Below are 12,716 nucleotides of genomic sequence, written 5' to 3' on the forward strand. Positions count from 1 at the left end.
CAGGAATGGGGCTATTGCCCCAGAAAGAGGGGCAAGCAGCAGCTCAGTTGTGCCAGGAGCTGTGGGGCTTGCTCTGCATGGAGAAGGAACCCAGAGAGCTGGGTCAAATGTTGCTTCTCTCCAGGTTCTCCTAGTTGATCTGCAGCAGCACAGTTACCTCCCACCAGCTATTGCCTACTAACAATATTCAACTGAAAGAACAGGAAAGAGCCACAAATGCTGATTTCCTAAGGATTACAAGGTGACTCTGGTACAAAAGTCCAAGGAGAAGTGGGGTGATGTGTGCTCACGTGGGAGCTGAGCAGCCAGTGGCTGAGCAGTCCCCTGATCAAAACGTGCATAGCTCATGCCATCTCTTTTCTTCAGAACTATTCCTTCTAATGCTAAAATCAAACATTTTGCATGAAACAAAACGTGCTCCAGCCACAGACCACTCAGTCCCAGAGCACCTCAGCAAGCACTGGAAAGGGGGAAGTTCCCTATCAAAGTTACAAGTCTGGGATGGTGCCTGGCTCCACCAGCCCTGTGAGCACCCAGCCCCACAGTCCCTGCAGCACACACACTTACCATTGCTATGTTTTCCTGTGTTACAAATTTCAGTTTGTTTTCCATTCGACGTAAGGCATGTGACAATTCTTCATTCTTCCTACTAAGGCGTTTGTTTTTATCCAAAATGGGCTTATACTGACTTTCAGCTTCTCTAAGCCGTTTTAACTGAAAGAAAAAGAATAAATAACACCTCCAGAGTGTTTCTTTTTCATAAAATAAATGAGTAATTTTCTTTAACTATCACACTAGCAGCATTTTCTCCTAATGTGAAGTAGAATGGATCAAAAGCTCTTGGTCTTTTCCACTGGGGAGCAGATGGTTCCTCCTTCCTGAGGGATCTATTCCATCTGTGCCACAAGTGCACCGAGCAGCAAACGTGTTCATGTTGAAAAATAAATAAACCCAACTCCAGATAATGCCATCTTAAAAATCCATTGCTACCTAAGCAAGGATCACAGAATCCTAGGATCATGACCTGCTATGAAATTAATGTCTCTTCTGTGTTGCTTTAATATTTGTTCATATTTGCCACTTAAAATACTCAAGCCTCTTGTTCTGGAGCTTTTCCTTTTTGTCCTTTTGAACAGGATTTTTAGGCACTAGTTCTCCTGAGGTTTATCTGTCCCACTGCAATATAAGCCACACAGTGACAGATGACCAAATTCTGAGAAGCTGTTTGCTGAAATATTCAGAGCTTGGTGAGACAAAATTGTGCTAAAATGGTATGAATCCAGTATTCACGAAAGACAAGGCAGGGCATTTCAGTCTGGGGCATGTTGCTTTTGGGCCAGGTTGTGGTACTAAATCTTCTCTTTCAATAAATGGTTTTATATCTATAAATCAAGCATAGAGCAACACAGATGGGTGTGATGTGGCTCCCCACCCAACACAGGCTGCGAGGAGGAACTGGAATGGGCTGCCCAGGGAAGTGCTGGAGACACCGTCCCTGGAGGTGGCACTTAGTGCCACGGTCTGGCTGATGTGCTGGTGTTGGTCATAGGCTGGACTTGATGGCCTTAAAGGTCTTTTCCAGCCTTCAGGATTCTGTGAGGAGCCAGCTCGTCCTGCAGGGATGTCCCACTGGCACAGGGGAAAGCCCCTCAGTACTTTGGGCAAGACAGAAGGAGAAGGGAAGGGGAAGGAGGGAGAAGGGGAGGGCAGGGGAAGAAGGGAGAAGAGGAGGGCAGAGGAGGGGAAGGGAAGGGGAGGGCAGGGGAAGGGCAGGGCAGGGGAAGGGCAGGGAAGGGGAGGGGAGGGAAGGGGAGGGGAGGGAAGGGAAGGGAAGGGAAAGGGGAAGGGGAAGGGAAAGGGAAGAGAAACAACAGTAACCAGCTACTGTTTTCTCCCATTTGACTTTGGGGGAAAAAAAATGAAGCTTTTTAAAATGTTCCATTCAAACCTATGGGACTTTAAAGGGACAGAAAGTGGTAAAGAGTCCTGATTCACCTTTAAAAATAAAAAAGCTGATAGGAAAGATGTTCCCAGCAGATTTTTCCCATGTGAGACCATGAGACCCATATGAAGGCTATTGCATGGTGGGACGTGGAGCAGGGACTGGGTTTTCCCCTGTTTGTCCTCAGAGCTGCAATTCCAGTGATATCTCATTGCCCTAATTAGGGTTAATCAAGGAGAAAGGAGGCAAGTACCCAGTCAGCTGCAGATGGAGGCTGCTGTCGCTGTAGTGTATCTAAATCAAACCCATTTACTGTAAGCCCTTCTACAGAAGTTGCAGCTACTACATTTGTTTAAGAAAAAAAAAAAAGCCTGTCTTATGCTAAACATGGAATATGAGATATTTTACTGAAAAGGAAGGGGAAGGGGAAGGGAAGGGCAGGGCCCAGCCGCCCTCACCAGCTCGTTCCTCTCCTCGGACAGCAGCGCGTTCCGATCCTCCAGCTTCCTGATGATGGCGCTCAGCTCGGCGATTTTCAGTTGGAAACGCCGGGCATCCTTTTCATCCAGCTGCTGTTCCTAAAACAAAGATCAACTGCAAATAACTGCTCGTAAGTGCACACGCAGTAGCAATATTTTTCCAAGCCCAAACTGTTCCTTATCCCCCATCCAAGCATTTCAAAGCATGACAGGGCAGAGTGTCCCCTACGTAACCTCACTGACCACTGGCAGCTGCAGGATGAGACCAACGGAAAGTTAGGAGTGAAAATGTAACAAAGTATGCAAATGCAGAAGTATGTATATGCAAATACAAATCCACAAATGGTGAACTTGGGAACGGAAAAGGAAACATGAAAACTTAAGGCAATGTTTCCAGCACATGCCACTGCTGAACTGAGTGCTGCAGGCATGTACCCACTCTGAGGACTTTGGTATAGGGAAGTGATATCAAAAACACTGAAGTACACGTGGGGAAAATCCATGCAATTATACCATTGCATTAGCTTTTCTTCCATAAAGCTGTGGCCCTTATTGGGCTCTACAGGGCCACGCATAAAGCCAAAGGGGTAGCACTTTGTCTGAGTGAAAATGCCTAAATCAAATTATAAATTAATAGAAATGTAGGCAGACGTGTCCTCGTTCAGAATCAGAGAGAAGTTACATCTGTTTACAAATGTGACAGACATTTTCCCCTTCTCTAGGACTTGTTCAGCTCTTTGGCAGAAGTTGAGTACAAATGGCAACAAGCAAATTAGTGTTGGCCGAGCTGGTGGCACTTGGGGAGGTCTGGGGTTCCTCATTCAACAGGTGCAGGAGAGGCTTGGGACAAAGAATAGAAGAGATTGGCTTGCTCATGTACAAGTATTTACACTTCTACTGAGAAAATTAAGGCTGTTGCAAAAGAAATCTTGATGAGAATCAGCAGTGAAGAAAATCTGTGTAGGTCAGATCCATGAGGACAGTGAACTGGGGCGGGGGGTGGAGGGAGTGGTTAAGCAAATTAAAGCCAAAGCAGAAAGGTGCCATAGTTACATCGTGAAAAGGTGACTCAAATTTGATGTTCTGGACATTGCATTGTAGAAAAGCAGTAGGAGGGAACAGGTTAGCAGGTGTTTAATTCACTTCCTGGCCCACTGAAAGCGAGAGCAGCCGGCAGGGCCGCGGGGCCCCCGCGCCTCCGTGCACCCAGTGCCTTCCCCAGCTCCTCCCTTTGCACACTGGCCTTGCACATCTGCTCACAGGCCCCGCTGGCAGCAGGTCCCAAAGCCTAGCACACACATACATGACTTGGTTAGAAATGCATTTGCATCATTTGTTGGCAGAAAGTGTGTCAAAGTGTCAAATCAAGGCAGGCGGCAGAAGGATGGTACAGTGAGGGAAAAGAAGAGGAAAAAGAACAGAAAAAAATTCACCCTGCTCAGAAAACCAAACAAACCAGAAAATGAAATGACAAGCAAGCAAAAGCTCTCCCATAGCAAGGTTTGATCTCAAAGGTTTGGCTGACAAATGAGAGCAAGAAACCAGTGCCTCAGGGTTCCCCTGCCTGGCTATGGGAAAGCTGTTGCTCCCAGGTGTGCTCATCAAGATTCTGTCACTTTGTGCCGATTTGTCACTCTCTGTCTGCTTGTTTCTGTAGGTGAAACCACGTGAAAGTGCTTACGGGGCTTCCCGAATGATCTGAAGCGTCTCCTGCACCACTTGCATAAGGAAGTTCCCGCTTGGGGCTGCTCAGATGCCGATCAGACTCTTTGATCTGGGAAAGTTGTTCATCTAAAGCCTCCTTTTGGAGCTGCAGTCTCTGAGCATGCCCGGCTTGAACCCCTAACTCTCTCTCCAGCACGTAGACTGCTCTGTCTTTAAATTTAATCTCCTCCATCTACAAGGAGAACAGAACACAATCACACAGGCAGGCAGCAGCGTGACAACAGCAGAGCATCTTACGACCCCAAACACGGCCAGGGAGCAGCTGCACAGAGCTGACAGCCCTGGACATGGAAAACACACCACCACCCTCCTGCAAACAGAACAGCCACCAGTATTGCACAGAGAACACACCAGCTGAGCCCCTTCACCAGCTCGTGGAGAGCAGCCTTCTTCTGGGGGCCACCCAGAATAAAGTCTCTCTTTTCAGCGGGAACTTTTTCTTTCACTAAAGTGCTGGGGAAATAACCCACGTTCTCAGCACCATTTCAGAAGAACTTTTAAAAAATTTAAACCCCAATATTCACATCACAGTTTGGATTAGTTCACTCCAACAATTCAATGATTTTGCAGCATTTTGCTCGGACATCACCTTTTGAAAAGCTGGAATCTTAACTTTAAAAGAAAAATACTAAAACCTGAATAACCTTTTGCTTTTCAAAATATAGAAAGAATACAAATTTTTACAAGTTTTTTTCCCAGAAGTCTCCCATGTGAGAAATTTGTTCAATTATCCCCTTTCCATGAAAGGTTTTGCTTAAGCATGATCAACATTATGCAGTATCATTAAGTGCTTAAATGACAAATGTGCAGCTATCTCCAGAGCCCTCCTCTTTGCTTGCACTGCTCCTGCTGAGCTCGGGGAGCCATCCTCATGGCTGTGTGATCAGGCACATTGAATTTCCAGCTGTTCCAGGAATACTTTTTGAGGGAAAGCACACCCAGATTTTTTTTCCACGGGCTGATGTGGAATTGCAGCCTCCCTCTCTGTGGAGCTGAGCCATGAGGATGGCTTCTGCCCTGCCTCATCAGGAAATATTTCAGAGCACAGCCCAAACCCTCCTTGTATGCCTGTGAGGATGCACAGCACCACAGCAGCCTCCCAGACTCTTCCCAGCTGGGCTGCACACACATACATTATACATGAACATCCAGCATTAATCACCCTCACACACCACAGGGCTGCCAAGTGTGCTTACAGACTGTGATTCCATGGAAATGAAGGAATCAGATAGATCCCCTAAGATGCCAGTTGGTCCAGCTTCAAACAGTATATGTGAGTAACATTTTTGGCAGAAGTTTACAAGACTTTACACATTTAATTTAAGTGATCAGGTTTTTTAACCATGCCTGCTTGAAATAGGAACATTTTGGCTCGTGAGAACTGTTGGATACTTCTGTCTTTTATAGATTTGCCTGTGAACCTGGAAAAAATGACACTGTGAATTAAGAGATGACTCGAAGCACTTTTCTTTCCCAATAACTGCAAAACCAGCCCCTTCTTTTCCTCTCTGGGCAGGAGGCAAGTGATGACAGTTCACAGACACCCAGCACCCGTGTTGGGAATGATTTCCATGGGATGTGTTGGGCTGGGGGGGTCGTGATCACAGCTTGTGGCTGTGAAATAAACCCTGTGGGAGGGGGCCCAGCAGGATGGGCCATGCTGTCCCTCCCCGGGGGTGGCAGCTGTGGGGGGGAGAGCCAGGCTACAGACACACAGAGACCCCACACCAGCCCCAGGGAAGAGCCAGTCTTTGCCAGAAGACAGTGTAGGACAACTCCTAACTACTTGCATGGGAACTGTGTCCCAAGGTCAAGCAAAATTCCCATTCTTCTAGTAAAATCAAATGTACTTTGGCTGCAACTCTGTTAAAGGTCCTTTCCACAATTTCCATTAAGGCAACATCCCACTAACTTGGAATGGAACGAAGATGCCCCCCGAGGTCCTGCTGCTAAACACCTAATCAGGTGGAAATCTAAATGGATGTATAGATGAAAAGGCAGCACAGCATCAAATGATGATTTGTTTAAAACAAGCAGGGTATTGGGTAGGTGATCCCTACCTGTATGAAAACAAAGACAGTACAACACAGGCAACACTTTAAATTAGGATAAACAAATGAACTGGAGAAAACACAAAACATTTCACAGTATTTCACCAAAGGTTTGTTTTCCAGGAAAAACCCCTACCCAACATCTTCATAAACAACAAAGGAAACATCAATGTTCACATTTTGCTGCATATGATTCAATTCACATTTCTGAAACATGCACAACAGCCCAGCACTAAACAGGAACCTTGCAGTAGTAGATCAAACTAAAGGAAACACTTAATTGAAAATTATTATTTAGCACATTTCTTCCCAGCGTTAGGAACACTGAGAAAACCTAAAGGCAAGAAAGAAGGTGGAACTCACTGGAAGAGGCACAGATCCCCGGGCTCCCCAGCGGCTGTGCCACCCGCCAGCCCATCCTGTGAGGGCTGGGGGGCTCCTCCTCCCCAGCTCGGGGGGTCTCGTCAGTGTGTGCAGCACCCAACCAGTGCCTGTTCCCACGGCAGTTCCAGCCGGCTGCTCCACTCGGGGTGAATATTAATGCGGGAGCAGTAATGAACAGCCGGCCCCGCAGCCCAGCTGATGCCTGATATACAAACGTGATCCCAGGCAAAGTTAAACCTGTTAGTCCCTCCTTGTGCTTCCCAGTGCAATCCCGAGCAGGTCTGACAGGCAGCTGGGTGGAAACCCGGGGATTGTTTTTAAATGTGTTCTTTTAATCACGATTGTAAAACCCACACGTGGTCTCCCCTGGAGCCACCCCGCAATAAACCCGCTCCCCGGGGACCTGGTGTCAGAGCCAGCAACGGGGACATGTGAGGAGACCTACCCTGGCCTCAGCCCTCAGGAGCAGAGGGGACAGAGCTGCTGGGCACCCCTCAGAGCCACCACCCCAGGGGACAGGTCCTGGCACACAGAGGGAACCTCTACCCCACACAGTCAGGCTCAGCTTCACCTTCCTCCTCCTTTTCCTTCCGTTTTCCTGGGCAAATTCTGCTGCTCTGGGGAAGGTCATGCTCAGCCTGCACAGACATGCCCAGCTCACCCACACGTGCAAACAGAGAACACAGGGACAGAGTAACGTGAACACAGTTTTGCCAAACACGTTATTTCCTTTCCTATGCTGTTCACAGAACAGAAAGCTGCTCAGTCCTGCTCTATGGGATCAGTCCAAAGCCACAGACACCAACAAGTAACAGCTACCCTGGCACCTGAAAAATAACCTGAATAAATAGCTCAACTTCTTATTTGGTATATACCAAGGAGGAACTGTTTCTAAAGAGAGAGGACACTTTGCCAGCTGTTACAATCTGCAAGTGCCTGCCTGCAGTGCAAAACTGCAAATATTGCCCCTCTGCCCTCACTGGTCACTGTGTGTCGGGTCCTGGCCCGAGGGTGCCCGCTGGCAGCTGCGCTTGGAGCTCTCCTTGTGACCACCAGAATGTTTGGATTGAGTTCTGCTGCTGGAGATCAGCAGAGCACACAGGTAGGCACAGCTGGTTTGAGTGGTGAAGGGGCAGCCCTGCCCTCACCAAGACCTGTGATGGGATTCTCCCGAGGAGCCTGGCCAGGAGGAAGCTCATTCACTGGCGCTGGGTTTGGTTTCATGCGACTATTTCACTGCAAAGTTGCAGTAATTCAACAAAACAGACAGGCTCCTAGCAGAGAGGGCTGCTTTGAAACCCTGAGAATAAATACCCTGCATCTCCCTTGGCAAAACCACACAGAAGTGGATGATGCTGCAGACCCAAACCAGCTCCAATTGGCTTGGAGTACATCTGACGGCGGGACGGCTCCTTTCTGCACAGCGCTGGAGCTTCCTGCCACACCTATTGCTTTAAGGGCCATCTAACATCTTTTCAAAGGTCTAAACAAAGTGAGACATCAACAAATGTTTTTTTGTCTGTCCAATAATGAAAAAAAAACACAACTAGTTTTAATTTGTAAGGAGAATACTGGATTCCTACTAACTCATGTTTTTAAAACAATCTTTGTCTGACTATGTATGGAAGTATTTTCCATAAGCTAAGTCTGCACAGATGGACTTGACTTGGAAATAAAAAAACTGTTCCTATCAGAGGTACATAACTTCAGAAATGTGCTTTATGTTAAAGGACTTCACATAATTACAAAGTTAAACACAAATGAGTACAAGCTGTCTTTCTGTGCTGAATGAAAACCCCAGGCACTGTTTCTCTAGGTGTGAAATAGTCATTTGCTCAAAGGTTGTTTCCTCCTTTGATTAAAAGTACTAAATGAAGCATCGTACACGATCATGGAGCTTTTAACATCCTGAGGTGTCTCCATCAGGGGCTGGGTATCTGCCCCAGCTGTTCCCTGAGGTGTGATCCCATGGCTCCAAGGGATGGATGGAGCTGCTCAGGCTGGGACACCCTGCGCTTCTCTGCCTCCTGCAGCCCCTAGAAGGCTCAATGAGCACAATTCATTGATGGCCCTGATCTTAGAAAGGGAAAAAGCTCCATCTTCAGTAACAGTGTTTTGAGAATTGCCTCCTTTTCACAAAGAGAAGAGCTTTCCTCCTACAAGGCAGCACAGCCGTTCCCAGTGGGAATGGCAGGGCCCTCCCTGCAAGGTGCCAGCAGCCTGCGGCTCCCCCTGGAAGCAGTTAAGGTGGAATCCATGGAGCTGAGAGGGCTTCAAGTCATTCAGGAAGCACTCAGGGCTTGGTAAAATGATGGCATCATGTAATTTCATTAGTACAGTTAGATAATCTGATTCTTTCAAGCAGGAATTTTTAAAAAAGTTTGATTTTCAAAGGGAATTCAGAAAATATAACCTCAAACCAGTCTGTACCTTATCACTAAGAACGTGTTTATTTTATAACTCCCACATTAGAGGCCATTAGTGTGGACTTCTCATGTAATGCAGCAAGTTTATTTAGGATGTGCATGAGCCATCCTTTCATTCTGATGCATTAAATCAATGCATCTAGTAATGCATGTTTGGAGAAGAAAGTACTTACACTGCAGGATATTAGAACAGTATCAATAGATGAGTTTGTTATAAACGGTTTTAATATCCTCTTTGTAAGTTACAATAACACATGAGGGGGAAAACGCAGCCTAAAATTTAAGAGAAGAGATGGCTCAATGAAGGGTCTGTCCCCCTGCTCTGACTCAGGGATCTGTCACCCTGTGCCAGATCAGGGGCTGGGGGTTGTGAGGACACGGGGGGGCTGTGCCAGCCCTGGGGTGGGACCTGCAGGGCTGCACTGCCAGGAATCTCTCATGGTTGGGAAAGACCTCTAAGATCACCCAGTCCAACCAGGGCTGGGGGGACAGAAAACACAACTCACCCACATGAACCAACAAACAACAACAAAAAAAAGCAACCCCCAAAACACAACCACACCCCTCCAAAAGCCAACAACACACAAAAAAAACCCATGCCCACTAGAGCATGTCCTGAAGTGCCACATCTACATGGTTCTTGAACACCTCCAGGGAGGTACCTCCACCACCTCCCTGGGCACCAGTTCCAGGGCCTGACCACTCTTTCACTAAAGAAATTCCTCCTAATTTCCATTCTAAACCTCCCCTGGTGTAACTTCAGGCCATTTCCTCTGGTCCTGCTATTATTCCCTTGGGAGAAGAGCCCAACTCTCACCACCCTACAACCTCCTCTCAGGCAGTTGTAGAGAGCAATGAGGTCTCCCCTCAGCCTCCTCTTCTCCAGACTAAACATCCTCAGTTCCCTCAGTCTCTCCTCACAGGACTTGCTCTCCAGACCCCTTCCCAGCTTGATGTCTCTCCTCTAGACACGCTCCAGCCCCTCAGTGTCCTTCCTGTAGTGAGGGGCCCAGACCTGCCCCCAGTGCTGGAGCTGCAGCCTCATGCTTTGACTCGGAGCAGGTCTGTCAGCTCATCATGTGCTTTCAAATTTATTTTAGGATTTGGATAACAGTCAAGGGATAACAACTTAGAATAGACACAGATGAGTTTACTCTGAGACACTGAATACTACAAAAAGCGTGGCAAACCCCAGAGGTGGTAACTTCAAAACTGAGGCAAAGCCCAAACTGCACATCACAAGAATATGGGTGCTATGTTTGTTCCCATGTCCTTGGGCATGGCAGCAGCACTTCAGGGATAGTTCTGCAGATCAGCTGCACTCTCACCAGACTGTGAGTCGTGAGGCCACTGAGGGGACAGTGGAGAAGAAATTGTCCCAAAACCCAGAGAGCATCAGTGGCCTGGCAGGCTCTCATGCAAGGACTTCCCCTCTCAGAGGGAGCTCCCACCTGCAGGGGGTTCTCCCCTTTTCCAAGCAGCATCATCCATTTGATGATTGTGTAAAGCTCATCACGGAGTGCTTACAGGAACTAAGGCAGGGAAGGAGGGACCAAGGTGGATCAGTAAGGAACAAAAGGTGGGCAATCAGAGGCCAAGAAACAGAATTGTGTTACAGAATTCCCTGAACCAGCTAGTAACCCAAAGCCTCTTCCTGGCATCTGAAATGTGAACAGCATTAATGGGCACTGACACAGGTAAAAAAGTTCCTTACCAAGCATCCTAATTGTTTTTAAAAATCATTTTGCCATCTCTACTAGCAAACATCAAACAGATTTGAAGTGAGCTCCAGGAGTTTGAACACCTCTCCTTATTCACTCATCTAAGTCCAGCACTGAACTTTCATTCACTGACTATAAATCACATAACTGCAGTTAAAGCACAGATGCAGACAGCAACACATACCAGTCTACGAATTTCTCTCTCACACTCCCTTTTAATTCTGCTGATTTCCTCTTGATGCAGGTGATACACACTCCTTATCTCTGCAGCTTTAATTTTGTCAGCCTGGATGACCACAGTCAAAGCCTCTTCCACTTGTTTCTTAGCCCCTTTCAGCTCTGAAATTTCTTGCTGCATTTTTATTTTCTCAACTTCAAACCCCTTCTTGGCTTCCTCCTTTGCCTCTGTCAGCAGCACCGTTTTCATCTTGTCAGGACCCCCATCCCGTACAGCATTGAGAAGGGTCTGTAGTCTCTGGATTTCATTATCTTTAATTTTTATTACTCTAAGCAGTTCAGCTTCATGCTGCCTCAGAAGTGCTTCTCGAACAGCTTGGAGCTCCTTCATTTTCTCTTCATGAAGTTTGACTTTAAGCTCAGTTACCACCACTGTGCTCTTGTGCTGTTCGTGCTCTCTGATCTGCTTAACCTCCTGATTTTTCTCTCTTTCCAACTTGCTGACCTACAAGGGAAAACAAAGAAGTACTTTTAATCAACAATGATTAATACAAATCACGATATTATCATTAATGCCATGGATCACTTTACAAAATTAGGCCTTAAGGCTCTATGTCTGTGCCTGAAAACAGGGTCCCCAGCCTTAAAACTGCAAATGCTGTTGCAAAATGAAAGGATTAACAATGCTCTATTTAAATATGTGTTCACACACCTCTAGAAGCTTCTTTAAACATCAGATTCATAGTCTACAATGCCTAATAATGACGCAAATTAATGGAAACATGCAGAATATAATTCTGTCCCTGCATGGCAATGCATGTCTCTATTAGCATTTTGGGGCCAAAAAACCCCAAACTCTATCGGCAGGAACTAATTTGAAGGATTAGGGAAAAGCAAATAAATTTTTCATGCCCTCACTGAGAAGAGGCCTGAAGGGGATGGCTGAAAGCTCTTGAAGCTCAAGCTGCATCGGCTGCTGCTCCCTCAAAGCTCAGGGTGAGCCTGGGGCTCCTGAGCCTCTGGCAGTCAGAGGGGGAGGCAGAGCTGAGAACGGTAAGCAGCCAGGCTGGAGGGTCTGAGGCATAAAATCCAAATGAAATCAGTGTAAAGAGAAGACTCAAAGTGAGTTTCTTAACAACACAAATTGCACTCAAAGCCCTCTGTGCAGCCACCCCCGTAAGCAGGTGAATACTCACTGGGCAAGGCTGCAGCAAGAGAAAGCAGGACGTGGACAGCCCAGCCCACCACGGTGCCACCCGCTCCAGCAGGTGCTTGTTGTCCAGCAGCCTGGCTGGCATGTAGCCCTGTGAGCTTTCCAGCTCACCTCCTCCTGGGTGGCAGCAGCAGGTTGTGCTGCCTGCAGGCCGGCCCTGCTGGGCTCTCCCACCCAGGGCTGGTCTTTTGTACCCCGGGCACCTCCCAAGCCCCCCGAGGAGCAGCTGCGGGCGTCTCTTGCTGGAGCTCTATCTGGATGTCGGTGAGCTTGGCCCTGAGCTCCTCGTTGGCAGCCTGCAGGGCAGCCAAGGCGTCCAGCTCCTCCGCCCGGGCGCGGCTGCCCGAGCCCTTCTTGGACATGGCGCCGGCAGCAGCGGCGGCTCGGCCCGGCTCTGCCCTCTACATTTTCTCACTCGCCTGCAAGGAGGGAAAACACAGCAGCAGTCAGAGCCCGGCAGGCCACGATGCACCCACACAGCACCTTTCTGGGAAGCACCATCAGCTGGCTGAAGGGGCCCTGCCCTGGATGAAGCCAGGGCTGGGCGCCTGGTCACGTCTGATGGCATTTTCTTATACACCTGTCTAGAGCAAAAGGC

General features: G+C 47.8%; 1 protein-coding gene across 1 annotated transcript in view; it reads right to left on the bottom strand.

The window, feature by feature from the left end:
• The window catches only part of JAKMIP3 (Janus kinase and microtubule interacting protein 3), a 31,501-nt gene extending 19,021 nt beyond the window's left edge, over window positions 1-12,480 (bottom strand). Inside the window, exons 1-5 of the mRNA XM_009997538.1 lie at window positions 12,346-12,480; window positions 10,913-11,410; window positions 4,103-4,318; window positions 2,401-2,520; window positions 568-714 (exon numbers count right to left, since the gene is read on the bottom strand). Coding sequence (XP_009995840.1) covers window positions 568-714; window positions 2,401-2,520; window positions 4,103-4,318; window positions 10,913-11,410; window positions 12,346-12,480 — 1,116 coding nt within the window. The remainder of the gene's footprint in view (window positions 1-567; window positions 715-2,400; window positions 2,521-4,102; window positions 4,319-10,912; window positions 11,411-12,345) is intronic.
• Between the last annotated feature and the right edge of the window lie 236 nt (window positions 12,481-12,716).

Source organism: Chaetura pelagica, unplaced genomic scaffold (assembly GCF_000747805.2).
Source record: "Chaetura pelagica isolate M959 unplaced genomic scaffold, ChaPel_1.0 scaffold185, whole genome shotgun sequence".
In the NCBI taxonomy this organism is placed as follows: Eukaryota; Metazoa; Chordata; class Aves; order Apodiformes; family Apodidae; genus Chaetura; species Chaetura pelagica.